This window comes from Odontesthes bonariensis, chromosome 14 (genome assembly GCF_027942865.1).
Source record: "Odontesthes bonariensis isolate fOdoBon6 chromosome 14, fOdoBon6.hap1, whole genome shotgun sequence".
NCBI lineage: Eukaryota > Metazoa > Chordata > Actinopteri > Atheriniformes > Atherinopsidae > Odontesthes > Odontesthes bonariensis.
The window spans coordinates 3,158,186-3,176,718 of NC_134519.1; the positions used below are offsets into that span (position 1 = coordinate 3,158,186).

At 42.3% G+C, this 18,533-nt stretch overlaps 1 protein-coding gene across 1 annotated transcript; it reads right to left on the minus strand.

Moving 5' to 3' along the window:
- Positions 1-1,318: 1,318 nt before the first annotated feature.
- LOC142398735 (uncharacterized) lies at positions 1,319-16,543 on the minus strand. Its single transcript, XM_075482870.1, has 5 exons — positions 16,472-16,543; positions 12,595-12,859; positions 12,184-12,502; positions 5,114-5,166; positions 1,319-2,325 (listed from the first exon to the last, which is right to left on the minus strand). The coding sequence occupies exons 1-5, from the start codon at positions 16,541-16,543 to the stop codon at positions 1,565-1,567; spliced, it is 1,470 nt and encodes a 489-aa protein (XP_075338985.1). The 3' UTR covers positions 1,319-1,564.
- Positions 16,544-18,533: the final 1,990 nt, after the last annotated feature.

Below are 18,533 nucleotides of genomic sequence, written 5' to 3' on the forward strand. Positions count from 1 at the left end.
TAATTTCAGTTTTATTTTGGCATCTGGTTCTCTTATCTGAGGGGAATGAGGGTAAAATGTCAACCTTGATTTATTGGTACAGATAAGATAAGGAATGGGTTAGTCTCCCATTTCTCCAAAAAGGGTTCTTTGTTTGTTCAGTTGAAGTTGTCAATGCATCCCTCAAGTTTATGGCAAATGTCTGTTGAATTAGATCATTTTTATAAATAATTATGATTACAATTAATTGAATTCCAATTGGCTTGAATTGGACTTTATTATACAAGTGCCTTGAGATGATATTTGTTGTATTTGGCGCTATATAAATAAAAATGAATTGAATTGAATTGTTGCTAAATCCACTCCCAAAAGCTTTCATAGGCCGAAGGTTGTTGTAAATGAGGAGATTTCCGTCTCTTCCTTTGTGTAGACTTCCCACATCTGGTCCTGACCCAGAAAAACATCCCCCACAGGAATGCTTGCATCTTCCAAAGGTTTAAGGTATATTAATTCCACACTGGAGCGTGCTACAAATGAATTTATGAACCCATGAGATAGTCTCAGTTTCTCAAATACAATAAAAATCCATAAAGTGTTTCATGATCATTTTTAGATAAACACAATAAACACATTTAAGTGTCCCTGAATGAATTTATGGTGACGGATAAAGTCTCAGTCTGACCCATCTTTTAACAGGATTCAGCACATTAAAACATGTGGGAAAGGATCACAGTGTACATTCTGATTTTACAACACACACAGGAAACACTTTCCACTTTATTTTGCCTTTGCAAACATGTTGTAAAGCAACACAAAACTGCAGCAGGTTTCTGCTCCATCAAGCTTCATTTCTCAGCTCTGGCTTCATGATTCGAGCTGTTTCTCTCACAGATGAAGAACACAGATGCTTCCTGGAATGATTTTCTCAGCTCAGTGGATGGCTGTAACTGTCATTGTGTTATTAAGGTGAAAAGCCACAGCTAACGGTGTGGAGGCCGCAGAGCAGGAACCCACACAGCTGCAGCAAAGGCAGTCTGAGTGTCTGTCAGCAGGTTTTTCTGTCCTAATAACCACTGAGAACAGATTCATATCTGCTGCTGCACACACTCATCAACCCCCCTCTCTGCTGTTTGTCTTTTCTCTGCTTCCTGGAAACCTTTTTACCACTGAGCCCTCCACCCACACAGCTGAACGGAGCTCAGTCACTTATTCATTTATTCACAGGGTAAGAGAGGAATAAAGAGAGCAAATGAAATGAGAGGAAGAGACTTAACACCACAGTCAAAAGGCTGTCAACATACCTAACCTGTAAACAAGCAGAGAAACAAACAACAACAAGCTTATTTTCCACTTTATTGAGAATGTTGAAGTGAATAAATGTGAAGAAGCAAACACACTGTGCACATACAGAATATTAAAAAGAGAGAAATGTTGTTAAATGCTGAAACATCTACAAGGCAGCTGATAATTCAGCTTCATTTAGTTTCTCCCACACATCCTGAGTAAGGTTGGTGAACGCTGATCAAAGGGATGAACCAGATGAACGGATGAGATGTGATGGTGAGAAAAGGCCAGCAGAAAACAGTCAGTCAGCATGTGTGCAGCCGGTGGACGCTCCCTTGTTTCTGAGGATCATCAGCAGAGAGAGTCCACAGCAGCACACCAGACTCTTCACTATCAGCAGCGTGTACAGCAGGCACAGCAGCTTCACCCTCAGCTCAGACTGGAAGGAGGCTGACAGCTTCACAGGCTGAGGAGGAACCGAGCTCGCTGCTGGATCAGATGCTGGAGACGTTTCTTCTGGCAGATGTGCAGGAGCTGCTGCTGTTGGTGGTGGAGCTGCTGCTGTTGGTGGTGGAGCTGCTGCTGTTGGTGGTGGAGCTGCTGCTGTTGGTGGTGGAGTAGCAGGAACCTCTGAAAGAGAAAAGGTTTGGAGTTGCAGTGAGAAATGTCCGTCCTCTGCTCCTCTGCTCTCTTTGACAGCGTCTCCACATGAAGCTGAATCCCTGCTGAACACAGTCACCGAGCCTTGGTTACCTTGTTGTGTTTGGACCTCCACTCGGACCCCCTCGTGCTCCACGGAGCAGCTGTATTTATACGTGTGGAGAGAGTCGCTATCAACCGCTCTGATGGCGGCGGAGCGTCCCGACCGCTGGAAGTTTGTTTGCCATCCCTCAGCAGGGGGCAGCTCCTCCAGACCACCGTTCTTCTTCTGTCTTTTCCAGGAGAAGCGGACCAGAGGAGGAAACATGCCTGAGGCCAGACACAGCAGGGAGCTCCTCCCCTCCAGGTGGACTCTGGATGCTATCGGACACACGCTCACCACGGGCTTCACCACCTGCTCATCTGGAGTTGGACAGCAGCAACAAGCAGCACACACACACATTCACACAGTCAGCAGCAGCTTCCAAAGGGACATTTTTGTCCCCTTTTAAAACGACATAAAAAACATCATATATTAATATATTTTTCCACTTTTTTTTGATAAATCTTTTATTCCACTTCGGTTCTGATCATAATTACCAAGTTTTCAATTGTTTTTCTCAAAATTAACCCTTTAGATGCCAATTTGAACTTTTTAGCCCAAATTTTAAGCCTTTAGGTGCCAGTATTTACATATATGTGTATAGATGTGTATATTTCAAATATGGAATGCAAAGTGGAATTATTGAGTAGGGGTAATTATGGTCTGGGATATATCAATGATTAGCAACAACATTGATTTTTAGGGATTTTTAGTTTTTTTGTTATGCCTGATTTAAAAAAAAAAAACTCCTTAATTTCTGAAAAGGGACATTTTTTCATAAATCTTTTCTTCCACTTCAGTTCTGATCATAACCACCAAGTTTTCAATTATTTTCCAAAAAAAATAACCCTTTAAATACTAGTGTATATGAGGTAAACACCAATTTCTGTTAAAACACACACACACAAACTGCTGTATTTTCAATGTATGCAATGCAAAGTGAAATATTCTATGGGGGATTATTAGGTCTGGGATATGTCATTGATCAGCTACAACATCAGTTTTTACAGATTTTTAGTTTTTCTGCAGTGGCAGATTAGAGAAACGGCTCAGGTGTGCCATAGTCTAAAGCTGTATTCATTATAATGGATGTCTATGGGACCGAAGTGCAGACCGAGCAGCAAACACCGTAACAGGCGCGGCTATCGCTAGGTGGCTGAACGCATTGATATGAAGGGAGGCAAAAATAGCGCCAAGAGATTGTGAGGTCTGACTTTTTCCTGGAGAAGGATTTTGTGATGCAAATGTATTACTCTTTTGAACGCATATTGTTCTGAGAAGCAAAACGCTTTATTTTTTAAACCCCAGCCAACTAGCCGGACTACCTTCATCAGCACCAAAACGAGGCTGGAACTCTGCTCACAGGACGCAGCAGGGGGTAAGAACATGTTCAGAAATGATGTTGCTGATATGGGATGTTACACAGCTTCATGTCCAAAGAGGCGAACTGTCCCTTTAATGTCATCTATCTGTGTGGCCCTGTGATGAACTGGGGACCCACCCAGGGTGGCCCCCACCTCTGGCCCAGTGGCAGCTGGGATAGACTCCAGCCCCTCCACCCCTGAATAGGATGGAGCGGCTGTAGAAAATGGATGGAGGCAAATGTCCTTCTGACCAACATTTACTTTGGTCTCATCACCAGAAAACAGCAAATCAGATTTTTGGAAGGATTTTTCAGCCAGTTGAAACTTTTCTGAATAAAGACAAAAACAACAAAGAGTTCATGTGTGTAAAAGTCTCCGTAGATTTATAACCATCACATCTCTGACCACACTAATGATGATGTAATGATTTCATTTTAAAGGACATGTTTGACATGTGTTACACATTTACATCCAAATACTTTTCTTCTTTTTCTCAAACTTATTTCTTAATATGAAACTTTTCTTCTGATTTTTCCATTCTGTTCATCAGTCTTGAAACATACAAACAGAAGCGTTTGAGCTTTAATAAGTTGCCTCATATCGTCTGTCAGAATTGAACTTACTGACTAAAATATGCTCAAAATCTCCTTCAAACATGGTTTCATATTCAGTTATTTTCACTTCTTTTTTAGCTTCTTTTCCAAAACAATATTCAGTCTGAAAAAGATGAACATCTGAGCGAGTAACTGTTTCAGGACTTATTTTGAGTTGGAACTGATTTAAAACACAGAAGCACACAGATAGAAAACTAATATTTAACATCAAATCTCCTGTAATAAATATCAACCCAACAGAATCACTGAGATGATCAATAACTAAATATCTGTGACATCACTAACAGTTAAGTTCAGTTGTTCCTGAGATTTAAACAAATACAACTGAACTGTACAAACAGGTGCAACTTTAATCCCAAATGTGACAGAAAACATGTCGAACTTTAACTGGAGCGTTCTGCTTTAATGTTAAAGTCAAATACGGCCTTTAAGTCAGACTTCATATTCGCCTCCAACTACTGTGTAAAACAGATTTTCTCCTTTACTATTTAGATTTATATCAGAAAGGAAAAGAAGACCAAGTGAGTTTGAGCCGTTATATGTCCACCAATGTTTTCTCTGAAGGTTCATTAACAGCTGTTTACTCCAGTTCAAACATGATGAATATCTGAATTTAACTTCAAAGTACGATAAACTGTCTGATCTGTAAATTCATCTTCAGCTTTTATTCTGTTTTACTTCAATTTAACATTTTTAAAAAGACTTCTTTAATTCACAGGATAAAAATGACTTCTAAATATTTGAACGATGAATAATTATCGTCTTCATCTTATTTCAAATGAAACATGTTTAAATGATCATTCTGAGTAAATATCAAATCACTTTTCTGTTTGAATCTCATCCTGTTTTTGAACAGCAGATGTGACAGAATCCCTGAGACCATCAAATCCTAAATCTTTGGAACATCACTAATATTTGCAGAAATAAAGAATAAGTTTAGCTGTTCAGTGAGATTTCAACATGTTTTCAGAAATGATTGAGCTTTTCTTCTGGAACAATGGCTGCAGGATGAATTCTCTGCTAATGATGAACAAACTAACATGTAAAGCCTGAAGCAGCAGAAACTGACTTTAAACACATTTGAACTTCTACAATAAAACAACTGAAGGAAAAGAAATATTTGTTCTTACCTGTTACAAACAGTTTAGTTCCAGAGCCAAAGATGTCGTAGCCGTAGCCTCCTCCACACAGTGAGTGAGAGTGATACAAAAACCTGTCTGCTGCTGAATGTGGCAGCTGAGCTGAACAGCCCAAATGATGAAGCAGTATCATATTTCAGCTCCATGATGTGTTTCTCTAATGTTCAGATCAACATGAGCGTCTCTTCTGCTCTCTTCTTTCAGCCTGGTGTTATTCTGAAATGTTCTTCCTTCTGCTCTGTGTGTGCATGTAAGCGCCTCTGCAGCAGCAACAGAAAGCAGCTGCAACAGGGGCACAGATTCTGCCTCAACTTCTCAATATGTCTGACAGGCACTGAGGCAAAAAATGGGAAGTGATCCATGTGATTTGGAGCTGGCCGCCAGCAAGACCCCAGCAGCAGGGAAAAGAAGTCCTTTAGAAGTCTGGACCGCGTTATTCAGTGAGGAAGTCGGCCAGTAGACCAGTGATACCATGTGATGGAGCAGCTCAGTGGAACCGCTGGGATGGTGGGTCATGCTCTCAGTCTTTCTAAGATGTTGGAGTTTTCCAAGCTGTCTTTGAAGGCAGATTACTGATTCCCTTCACCTCAGAGATTTTTCCCTGTGCGTTTCCAGCCTTCTGCTTCTGCCATCCTGAACTTCTTGGTGTTGTTGAAGTCGTATTTTGACTTCCCCGAGTTGGTTGGTGCGAGAGAATAAAATGACGGAGAGAACGGAGTACAAACTGCAGTTATTTATTACCAAGGATCCTTGGGGAACACGCAGTACAGAAAAAGTCTGCTCTCAAGCCAAGCGCCCTGTGTTCTGAAGCCGCGCTCCCTCGTGGTGTAGACTTATCCCGTTGTAACCCCACCCATGTGTGCTTATCTTTAGTCTTCACCTCTTTAATGCCTAACTCCTTATGTGTGTGTGCGTTGTCTTCACCCCCCTCTCACCCTTGCCCTTAACGAACTTCTTCTTTCTGATGTCTGCTCTCTCCAGACACCAGACTTTTCAACTCTTGCCCTTCCTTTTGTGTTACGTCTTCCCAGAGCTTCAGACATTCAGAACACAGGGCACTTTTCCATTTCCTAATATATGATTGTTACAGAGTATATGTTTATAAGTAGCAATAGAAGCAAGCATAGAAGTGCATTCAAAATAGAGTATAAGATATATAAGTATAAAAAGAACATTAAATTGTGACATCATTGTATTACAGTCTCACAATTCCCCCTTTTGATCTCTACTCAGAGATCACTGTCATGCTTTCATATGAAGCCCATTTCCTACCAGGACTAAGTACTACAAAACAGGCAATAATTAGGAATTAAGATCTCCCGACTGATGTCAGGACAGCTGAGTCGCTGCCCTCTCTGCAGGAAACACTACCCAGATCTGCCCTCTGAGGACATCACCTGTTTCCTCCCAGCTCCTTACGCACTTATTTGTTTCTAAATTGTCTTCCCATTTGTCTCGGTACCTAACTAACTGCACTTACTCTAGCACTAGTTATGCTCTTAGCTGTTTGGTTTTGGAAGGAAATGCACTCATGATTTCTTGTGACCTGAAGTTCTTTTGCCTACCGATGTGGAACACACTTATTGTAAGTCGCTTTGGATAAAAGCGTCTGCAGAATGACCGTAATGTAATGTAATGTAATGTAATGTAATGTAATGTAATGTAATGTAATGTAATGTGATGTAATGTAATGTAATGTAATGTAATGTAATGAACATTCTGGATCTCTGAGATGTTGAGCAGAGACGGCCTCATGGTCTCAGACGTCGGCTACATCACAATCCTGGACCGAGCTTTGTTCGGCACGTGGACTCTTATGATGAACTCAAGCCGTATGGAGTCTGTGCCAATGGGGCAGTGGATGGGTTTTCCAGGATGGTTATTTGGCTTCATGGAAGGCAAGGCAAGTTTATTTGTACAGCACAATTCAACAACAAGGCGATTCAAAGTGCTTTACAGGAACAGTAGAAATAAAAAGCACGATTTAGATTTTAAACAAAAAAGAAAGAAATAAGAACAATAGATAAAATCAGGAGTTAAAATGTGATTAAGTTTTGAGCTTTATTCAAACGCAGCTGAAAATAGGTGTGTCTTCAGCCCGGACTTAAACACACTGAGTTTCAGCTGATCTGAGGCTTTCTGGGAGTTTGTTCCAGACATGTGGAGCAGAGAAGCTGAATGCAGCTCCTCCATGTCTGGTTCTGACTCTGGGAACTGATAGAAGACCGGATCCAGATGAGCTGAGGGGTCTGGAAGGTTCATACTGGGTCAGGAGGTCACTGATGCATTCTGGTCCTGGACCATTCAGAGCTTTATAGAACAGCATCAGAACTTTAAAGTCTATCCTCTGATGGACAGGCAGCCGGTGTAAAGACCTCAGAGCTGGACTGATGTGGTCCAGTTCTTTGGTCTCAGTGAGGACTCGAGCAGCAGAGTTCTGAATGAGCTGCAGGTGTCTAACTGACTTTTTAGGTAGACCTGTAAAGATGCTGTTACAGTAATCAAGCCTACTGAAGATGAATGCATGGACTAGTTTTTCCAGGTCCTGCTGACACATCAGATCCTTTAACCTTGATATATTCTTAAGGTGATAGTAGGCTGACTTTGTTACTGCCTTAATGTGTTTTTCCATATTTAGGTCTGAGTCCATCACTACACCCAGATTTCTGGCCTGGTTGGTAGTTTCTAGGTGTATAGATTGAAGTTCTGTGGTGACCTGTAATCGTTTCTCTTTGGCTCCAAAGACAATTACCTCTTTTTTTTTTGTTTGTTTTGTTTTTGTTTAGCTGGAGAAAGTTGTGGCACGTCCAGTCATTAATCTCCTCAATGCATTTACCAAGAGCCTGTACAGGGCCTCGGTCTCCTGGTGACATTGTAATACATATCTGCGTGTCATCTGCATAGCTATGGTAGTTTATTCTGTTGTTTTTTATAATCTGTGCCAGTGGGAGCATGTAGATGTTAAACAGAAGAGGTCCCAGGATGGAACCTTGGGGAACTCCACATGTGACTCTTGTGTGCTCAGATGTAAAGTTACCTATTGACACAAAGTACTTCCTGTTCTCTAAGTATGTTTTGAACCAATTTAGTACAGTTCCGGAAAGACCCGCCCAGTTCTCCAGTCGTTTGAGTAACATATTGTGGTCAACTGTATCAAATGCATGCATACTCCACAAACAGTAATCCTGAAATTATTGCTGGATATTTCATTTCAGAAGGTGAGAAAAGAGGGGGGACTGCATCCAGGATTCATACAGACATGGAGACAGAGAATGGTACAATGGAAGACTTTCAAAGATTCTTCAGCCTTGATCACAACGACAGCTATGCTAGAAAGTGCTTGATGTTAGCATCCAGCACCCACAGCCAGTGTATAGAGAGCAGGTGGGCTTCCTGAAGGAAACACCGTGCACTGGATCAACCTTTTCAGACATCCCAAGTCTCCCGGAAGTTCCGGGAGTTTCCCTGATATTGATAGTTAATCACGGATGCCCGCGAGTCGGATAAAATATCCCGGATTTTAGACTATGCGAGGGAGTGTTTTTTTTATTTTTTTCAATGCGAGTGAGAGCGTGCAGGCAATAAAATAACTCGTGCACCATGCACGTTTTGACTGCGCAGGCACGAGAGAGAGGGGTGTGAAACCTGTGCGTATGTGTCCAAAGCGATGCTCTGTTCAACCAGCGTTCAGGGCGACTGCTTGTCAGAGGGCGCGCTGATTGGTTTAGTCAGCAAAATAAGCCAATAACGTTCGGTGTGGGAGGGCTTCGATTTACTCTCTGACAGCCACCTAAGTTACCACTCAAAACTGTGCATCCTGCCAAATGGCAGAGGGTGAATCCTCGAGTAAAAAACTAAAATATAAGACTCATTTTACAGCAGAATATACTAAAGTGTATCCATGTCTAGAGAAGGTGAAGAATGATGACAGCGTGGCGAGCTGCACTGTATGCAGCAGTGACTTCAGTGTTGCCCACAGCGGACTTAAAGCTGCAGTCTGCAGGATTTGTTGTTGTCATACGTAAAGTCCTACTTTTTGGCATTTTAAGAGTTTACATGATCTATCAGAACGCTTGAAGTTGAAAACGGTGACTTCCGTAGTCGCAAAATGCAAGAAATGCTTATTTTTTAACCGAAAAAAAAAAAGTTATTCAACTTCCTGTCCCGCCCCATCAAAACACATGAGAACTCGTGCACGTCTACGTGCACGCCAGATGCGCCTACACGACTCCTCATTCATCAACTCACCGGTCATTTGCGATCATGGAAGACACAGTAAGTAGACTAGCCCGTAATGAAGTTCAATAGTCCAGATAAATAAGCGTGGGGACGAGCCTACCTTGTATCGCGCGTGCACAATCGGTGATTGACAGGCAGCAGAGCCCAGCTCGTAACCTGATTGGTTACCTTTTACCGGTCCGGTCTGCAATTTTGTAAACAAACCTGCTGGCTTTGGAGGGACCTAGCGGGACATATAGGGGACCTAGAGAACTCTTTTTTTTTTTGTATTGGGGTATTTAATGTACTACTTTCAGAATCCCCGGACAGTTCCAGGCATTATGCTTGAAAAAGAGTTGCAGACTGCAGCTTTAATGACTGTAAAACATGTGGAGGTAGGCTGCATTTTATTTCTGTTGGTTAAATGCTGTTATAAAATAAAGCAAAACGTATCAAAGACTTATTTAAAGTATCAATACACATTTAGTTACTAAATTGTGTAGGCCTATATCTAACTAGCCAGCTGCAGTATCTAACTATCTATATCCAGCCTGTCTGAGCCTTTTAAAAAATCCCCAATTTAATATGTTGATAAATAAGCAAAATTAGAGACACCCAAAATTAAATAGGCGCGGGGGGGGGGGGGGGGGGGGTGTCGATAAGCATCTCCCTGATATGAGTTTTTGGAACTTGGGATGTCTGCCTTTTTCAAACACTGAAGGACTCAGATCATTTCACCGGTGACTTCTTGGATAAGCAGCTGCTTCTTTTTACCAGTTTAAACAGCAGTGAGGTGTGTATGTGTGTATTTAAAGGAGAGAAAATACTGTATGATCAGGATATGCTTTTGGATACAGAATATGTGGTTTTGAACACGTCTCTTTGATCACCTTTCAGGAAGAACTCCAAAATGTTGCTCACTGATGGAACACCCACATCATTCAGAGCAGAAAGGCGTTTGCTGCTCGTGGCAACAATTGTTGTGATGAGACAGTGTTCTCATTATCATCTCATATTATTATTCGGGTGTCCTGATGAGGGCAGATGAGGAACAGGTGGGATGGCAGGAGCAATCCAGACTCCATCCAAGAGTCCCAGGAATGATGCTCAGCCGAAGACTCAGAAAACCAAAATAAAAACAACAGCCAAGCATGATCGCAACACAAGGTGGTTAAATTTAGATATGAAGAAAGACTTGATGACCGTTAGAACATTCTGTTGTGATCAAAGAAAAATGAAACCTCCCCTTTTCTTAGATGAACACACAGAGTGTGTTGGAGACTGTAAAGGAAAATTAATTCTTATATGCATAGTACTGAGTGTTACTGTGTATAACCTGTAATAACCTCCTGCAAAGATACCAACCCGTTTTTCTCTTTTCCTTCCAGATGGGTGACACACCTGACATATTCTGGAGGACCTGCTTCTGTAAAAAGAAGTCCATAAGGTCATTAGCAGCATCCAGTTTTTGCCAGCAGGTGCTGCTAATTTATAAAACAACAAAGGTTAAAACAAGGCGCGGCTGAGCCGGATATCAAAACTAAACTGGAAAATAAAACATGAATATCACTGTGACAAGAAAATAAAACAAAACAAAAGACTTAACATGACATGGAAAAAACACTTATCTCGGCGTGGCTTGACGTGATAAGGGAATGGTGAGATCGGGGAAACTAAATGGTGAACTGAGAGTGATGGGTGAGTGAGTGCAGCTGGGGACGGATGGACAGGTGAAGGGAATGAACTGATGATCAGGCATGGGAAGTGAGGGGAAAACAATGGCAAGACTAAAAACAAGAACTCAAAAACCAAGACATGAAGCCTAAACCATGATACAACATAAAACTAAAAACATGGGGAAACCCCATGGCCGTGACAGTTTCCCAGATATTTGCCACATAGCTGTGAAAGCTGCCTTATACTCAACATGTAGAGATGTAAAACTATGGAGCTGATGGATGGAAAAGTCACATGAAATCACTTAAAGATGTTATTTCAGCGTCAGGGGAAGAGAATCAGCTGACTGGTCCCAATGATACTATCAGCACATCATGAATGTCCTTGTGTAGATGCTTTGAGAAGCGTGTTGACCATGATGCCCTCACTGTGCACGTGTCCTGTTTCTGAGCTGGAATATGGTGCAAAGACCTCACATCAATGCAGGGAGCTTTCCTGCTCCTGTCTCAGTCTCAGTGCACTCTGGGTTCATCCTCTGGGAGCAGGAACATCCACAGCAAACTGATGGAAATCTGTCCTGATAAGCTGCTGCTAAAGGACAAAATCCTGAGCTGAGATCAGTCCCAGATCTGTCTCTGAGAATGGAATAAAGTGAAATGATGTGGTGAAATCTGCTGGAAGCTGTTCAACAACAAGTGCTGCTGGAAGTGTTTTCATGAAGAGCTCATTAACATTTCACAGGAGGAACGGACTTTATTCCAGCAGCAGCTCAAAGCAGCAGATTCATATTTATCTGGACATGTGAATGAAAACATTCAGGATTAAATAAACCTCTTTAAAATGTCTCGCTTTTATTTATGCTGCATTGAAGTTTCATTTGGATCATTTTCCACTCCAAAGCTTTGAAATCTGCACAGTTTTTATCTTTGAACCTTCAGAAAAATTCTCTTAATAAGCAGAAAAAGTTGAATGAAAGTTGAAATAAATAAAGACAGCAGTGAAGAAGAAGCTCCCTCAGCTCAGTGTGTTTGGGACTCTGTCTGAGATGGAGGTGAAATATGTGAACCTGGGCTGTGGTTTACTGCTCTCTTCATGTCACAAACACTGTTTGCCATCTGTTCATCTGAAGGTTTTTGTACAGGCTGCAGGGATCATTTCTCACTGTGGGATCATCCTTCCAGCAGCTGCAGTAGTAGGTGGCTGAATGATCGAGTTTAACTTTCTGTATCTGCAACTCCCAGCCGTTCTGTTTATTCACAGCTGAGAAATCATCTTTCTGAGGATGATTGTAACTAGAATCTATGTTTCCACCACTCCGACTGATATCAAGAATCACTCTGAATGTTTCTGTTTCTTTCTTCTGGTACCAGAATACATAAGTATTAGAACACTGGTCAGTTCCACAGCTGAAGGAGACACTTTGACCAACTCTCCTGGTCAGCGTTAACTGGTCCTGACTCAGCTCTGCTGCCATGGCAACCAGCGCTGCAGAGACACAGACAGACAGACGAAGGTCAGTGGGACGGTGTTTGTTCCAGGTGGAGTTTGCTGGCTCCTGATTGGCTGGAAACACTCACCTGAACACAGACAGCACAGAGCAGCGGCTGGGAGGAAAAGCATTTTGTGCAGCGGTGTTTCCTCTGGTGAACCTGGGGAGAAGTGGCGCTCTGAGGCAGCTGAGGCCAAACAAGGACGAGCTGTGAGATCAGAGCAGGGCCACGTGCTTTCTGACAGCTCCTCAGAGCTCCCATCAGCCCCTGCTGTGGGCCCACAGATAAGACCGCTGCTGCTGACTGACAGCTCAGCCCAAGCTGCTGTGTGCTTTGTGGTCTGGATTTGAATCTGACAGCAGATGGAAAAAATGGGGTCACATGATGCAGAAAGACTAAAAAACATTCATGTTCCCACAGACACATTCAGCTCGGTGGTGAATTTAGTAACACGCTGTGTTATCTGTTGCATCTGTAAGCAGCTGTGAACAGAAACAGCACGGCTGTTATTACTGTGTTATGCTGATGCATGGAAGCAGCTGAATGATTGTGCTGTAAACACTGAGAACAGCCTGCAGATGTGGCTGTTGGGCTGCTTTTGCTTCACAGTCGGTGCAGACAACATGCAGCAGCTTGAAAGATAAATGTGAAATCACACAGAGTTCAGGAGGTGCAGGTCACATCTTCTGTCAGGTTTGCGGGTTGGCAGGACACGGATACGGACTCCAGAGGTGTAAAGCAAACTTGGTTTCATCACAAACAAACAAAAAGTCAAAAGAAAAGGCGGCTGAGCCGGATGATAACACTAAACTGTGGGATCAAAAACATGAATATAACTGTGACAAGAAAAACAACGGCCAGACTTCCAGCGACGTGGAGGCAGGAACCGATTTGGCGGACGGCCAGACCTGGGATAAGGTCATAAGGTCAGCCCAAGGACCCACAGCTTCAAGCCCCTCCCCCCCACCCTCTTTTTGGGATGTCTGGGATCCATCCCTTGAAGGGGGGGCTCCCCCGTCACTGGTTATCTGGCCGCCCGCCCGCCCGGCTGCAGCTTACAGCTACGTTTTTGGACACTTTTTTGGACTCCAATTTTTGTTTTTGATTTTCCCCTCCCTCCCCCCCCCTCCCTCAGGTTCAGTTCAGGTCTTGTCTTTAGTTTTTCCATGTCCCCATAGTTTCTGTTGCCCTGCCATCAGCTTCACTCACAGCACCGGATGTTTTTCCCCTCAGCTGCACTCACTCACCGATCACACACCAGATCCTCACCGTCTCCCTGGTCTTACCCGTCACCGCCCCTTATGTCAAGTACAGTAAAGTTTGTCCTTTTGTTTTCATAGTCAAGTTTAGTTTTTTCATAGTCCTTAGTTTTATTTCTTGATATCTGCATCCGTGTCCAATTCTCCACGCCACTGTACATGTGTTTAACAGCACAAAGAAAGAAAAAGATCTTAAAAATATACAATATTGTGAATATTAATACAACAACAAACAATGATTTGATGTGTTGAAACTTTGAGGTTTAAAGGTTAATATCCCAGTTTCCTGCTGTTTGTCTTTGTTCTATCCACCATCCCTCCATCTTCTCTACTCTCTTGATCCCGGCTGCCTTTAGGCACGAGGCGATGTGCGTCCTGAAGGGTCGGCAGTCCCTCACAGGGCCACACAATCATGCACACTCACCCTCACTCCCAGCCTCAATATACAATCATGTTTAATCTAACATGCATGTTTTTGGACAGTGGGAAGAAGAAGGAGTACTCAGAGATGTCATCTTTGTTTTATGAATGAACTAACAAACAAAAAGCAAATGAGAAAAATAGTGATGCTTTAACTTCCCCAGAATACATCATCAAATAATAAAGAAGCTGTCATCAAAGTTGGAGGTAATTATTTCATTTAGAACATTTAGAATGTGTCAGATTTTCAGAAGTATATACTCAGATTTCATCAAGCTTCAAAATGTGTAATAATTAGGTCATAACAAGAATGTGCCACCAAGCTGGTAAAAAAGTACGCCTCCGTCATTATACCACAGCGTAGCGTTACTTAATAAAATATAAGGATTTACCAGAAGTTCTCACTGTCTCAATAAACCTTATTTAATATCGTATGTAGGGCACCACCTTCAAAGAAGGAAATACACAGAATCTTACGATTCTGGTATGTTAAGTTAATATTTCAATTAATATTCAGTCTCACATCTCGCTACTTTCATAAATTATTGTTTGGTTGGACAGACATTACGTAAAGAAAGCATACAACACAACCTGTGGTTATACATATATAGATATATGAACTATTTATTAAAACGTTATGACCAAAGACATGAACCTTAAAACAAACAGGAGATGCGTTGAATATGGGTGATTATATACAACACTTAGTGAATGGAAAATAAAATAGGGGGGGGGTCCTTTGGTTGTGGATGACTTTCATGGACTTTGCAGTTGGCTGGACGGTCGCTTCTTTTCCACCAGGAAACAGGAACTGGCTGTTATCGAGGACTTCACCGCACAGAATGACCAAAAAACTATGTGATAACGTGCAGCAGCGGAGGTTAAAAACGTGCGACGTAAAAAGAACATGGATGGTGATGGAGGAACAAAAACACAGAAAACGTGTATCTTTAGACTACTTCATTCTGTTTCTATCTCTGTTCATCTGTACAGTTATGACATATGAATAGCGAACCCAACAATGTTATTTTCCTGTGTTAACAATGGAGTACAAAAAGATACAGAAGGGACATCGTTTAACAGTTGCATTACTGCATATAACTGTCCAGTTTACTGACTCCGTTTGGATTTAACTGTTCAACACTACAGACCACTAGGGGGCAGTGTGGTTCCATAGGCGGGTTAGTCATTTTTCCAACAGGGTTATTTCAAGCTTTCATAGGCCGAAGGTGGTTGTAAATGAGGAGATTTCCGTCTCTTCCTTTGTGTAGACTTCCCACATCTGGTCCTGACCCAGAAAAACATCCCCACAGGAATGTTTGCATCTTCCAAAGGTTTAAGGTATATTAATTCCACACTGGAGCGCAGGGCTGGACTGGCATCTGAAAAGGGCCCGGGCACTTTTTGATCACTGAGGGCCCAGCGCGCATATATGTATATTTATATACACACACACTTCTGTCTAATTATCATTAATCCTTCATTTAATCCTTGTAAGGTGTTCATGTTTTTCTTACATAGAAGATATTCTGGCCCAGTGGACCTGGGACTAAAGGAGGGGAAAAAAGCTGCTGTGCACCCTCATGTTCCCTTCATCCTGCTTGTGAAGTTCTGAGTATCTTTGTTTTTGAGGATAAGAGATAGAGAGAGGAGGATAACTAACTTTATTTTCCAGATGATGAGCCCTGGCCAGTGAATCTCATTGTGAAAAAAGTATTCATACCATTTCCCTCAGAAAAACCTGAAAATGGGTCCCACAGACCCAAGCCAGGGATAAGCAAAGCAATATTTCACCAGCACACACAACACTGTATAGAAAAGGAGCACCAGCACACACAACACTGTATAGAAAAGGAGCACCAGCACCACACACACTGTTGTATGTTCTAAGTCTTACTGAATCAAATTAAACATGTAGTAATAATTTCCTGGGTTCAATTATTTTATTTATTGCTCAAAATTGCTCCAGTCCACAGATACTGTCAGTGAGCTTACTGAATGGATGTTAACCCCCGCCCCCCAGGCATAAACTGTAATGCAGCTTGAGACTGATCAAAACAGCCTAAGATAGTGCTTATGTCTGTGTGTTTTTTCTCGGACACGTCATTTTTTTCACTACAGCAAAACCAAAAAATTATACCAAATGGGTATGTTTGTGACTGATTTGATGAAGTCAGGATGACAACTTGGTCTCGGTTTCAATCTTTCAGGCAATGGGAAACGAAACGCTGAAGCGCCCAATAGCTACACTGCATTGGCTAACGGGTGTTGAGATGAATTCTAACCTCAATCTCTCCCTGCTGGGTCACGTCTCCTATCTCCGTCTCCCCCTCCTCTGGTTCCCCAGCTGGAACCATCTCCTCCGCCTCCTCCTGTTCATTCTCCACCACCTGTGCGCTCGTTGATGTACCGGCGGCCCCACTGCCCAGGGTTGGGGAGTAACGGATTACATGTAACGGCGTTACGGTAAAAGGATACAAAATAAAAGTAACTGTAATACGTTACAGTACAAGCAAAAACGATGTACTCAGATTACAGTTACATTCAGTGAGAATGGGGGTTACTTAACAGGATTACAATTTGTGCGAGGTTGCAGTGACAGAAGTACAGAGCGGCAGGTCGGACTGGGGAAAAAAATCGGCCCTGGCAATTTTCCCCGGGACCAGCCCCCCCTCAGTATTAATAAAGTATCTCCAATCTAATTAAATAAAAATAAAAAAACGAGCACAGACCGCTCATACAGTCAATGGCATGTACCCATAGAAAAAATACACACTCACACACACATCACACAACCTGACTATCGGCTAACAACCATGATCAGTAACCCACACAAACCCAGACACATAATGGCTCGGCGGCCAGCAATCGGATAAACCAATGAAGTGAATCAATCCTGTGAAAGAATGAAAACAAGTGAATGAAACCTGCACTCACCCATTATGAAGTTAACTCTGCCAGCCCCTCCATACTCTTGCCCCTGCTCAGCCAACTCCTTGACGTCGGGTATGGTTGGAAACGTTACGGCGGCTAGCATTAGCAACGAGGCTGCTAGGCTTGCTAAATCGGTAAGCATTGGGCTACTGAAGAAAGCTAGTCTTTTTAACTACGTTATAGTATCATCTTTCTTCTCGGCTATAAGTTAACCTTTGTTTACGGCCACTGGCCCTAACCTGACGCGCTAGCTGTCAAATCACCGGAAGTTTTCACCGGAAGTACTGGCGCACACACACAAGCAAGGGCGTGCAAAGAAAAATAAAATGTGATGTAAAAGTCTTACTTTGCTTATTTATTACTAAAGTAGAGCACTTCATTGTCATTGCACATGTATTAATGAAATGCAGTTTGCCATCTTATCAAGTGTAACGCGTGCAGATTGTATAGCATGCAGTATTTAGAGATAAAATGCAGTTATTTACAGCTAGTGTAAGGAAAGATGGTTAATAGATATGTGCAGAATAGATCAATTACCTAGGGAAATGCATGTATGTGCAGAGAATGTATAATGAAGTTATGGCAGTACAATGAAAAGAAAAATAGCATGGTATAAATAAGTGAGATAAATACAGATGGAATCATACAGATAATAGGCTACCATAAATAGGTAAAAGTAATCCAAAAGTAATCCAAAAGTAATTAGTTACATTACCTTTTTTAAGTAATCCAAAAAGTTACACTACAATTACATTTTAAACAAGGTAACTTGTAACTGTAACGGATTACATTTTTAAAGTAACTTACCCAACACTGCCACTGCCCCAACCTGAGGTCGAGCAGCCAGGTTCCGCATCTCCCACGGCCCCACTAACCGAACCTGAGCTCGAGCTTGTGCTTTTAAAAAACATATCGGTGAATTTAACACATTTTACTGCGTCGTCTTTTAGTTTTTGTTTTCTCTTTTCTTTACGTTTGTCATGGTCACTCTTTTGTTTCTCCATTTCGCGTCCTCTTTCCACCAGAGCTTTAGCCGAATATAGCCAAGTGAAGTCGGCTAAACTTCAAGAGACTTGGGTCAAGTGGGCCTGTAGGGAGGGGCGGGCCTTTGACAACGTTAGGCATTCTCATTGGACTAGCGCTCTGTGCGTCAGGACAAACATCCAATGGGCCCCGACGTGTCATTTTTTTTTTTTACCGTCGCAGTCAATGAAAAATATAATATATATATGTATATTTTATTTACGGCCCTCGGAGGGCCCAGAGGGCCCAAATCGCGGGAGGGCCGTTCGGGATATGCCTGAACGGCCAGATAGCCAGTCCAGCCCTGGTGGAGCGTGCTACAAATGAATTTATCCATCTCATGAACCCACTGAGATAGCTTTCTCCAGTTGCTTATTCTAGTCTCAGTTT

What these genes read in the sequence shown, in the direction of transcription:
- LOC142398735 (XM_075482870.1), bottom strand. Translation starts at nt 16,543, where the DNA reads ATGGTTCCAGCTGGGGAACCAGAGGAGGGGGAGACGGAGATAGGAGAC. An exon ending in AGCTGCTGGAAGGATGATCC is followed by an intron (nt 5,167 to 12,183) that starts CACAGTGAGAAA and finishes CTCACTGTGTGG; the next exon opens with AGGAGGCTACGGCTACGACA. An exon ending in AACTAAACTGTTTGTAACAG is followed by an intron (nt 2,326 to 5,113) that starts GTAAGAACAAAT and finishes GTCCAACTCCAG; the next exon opens with ATGAGCAGGTGGTGAAGCCC.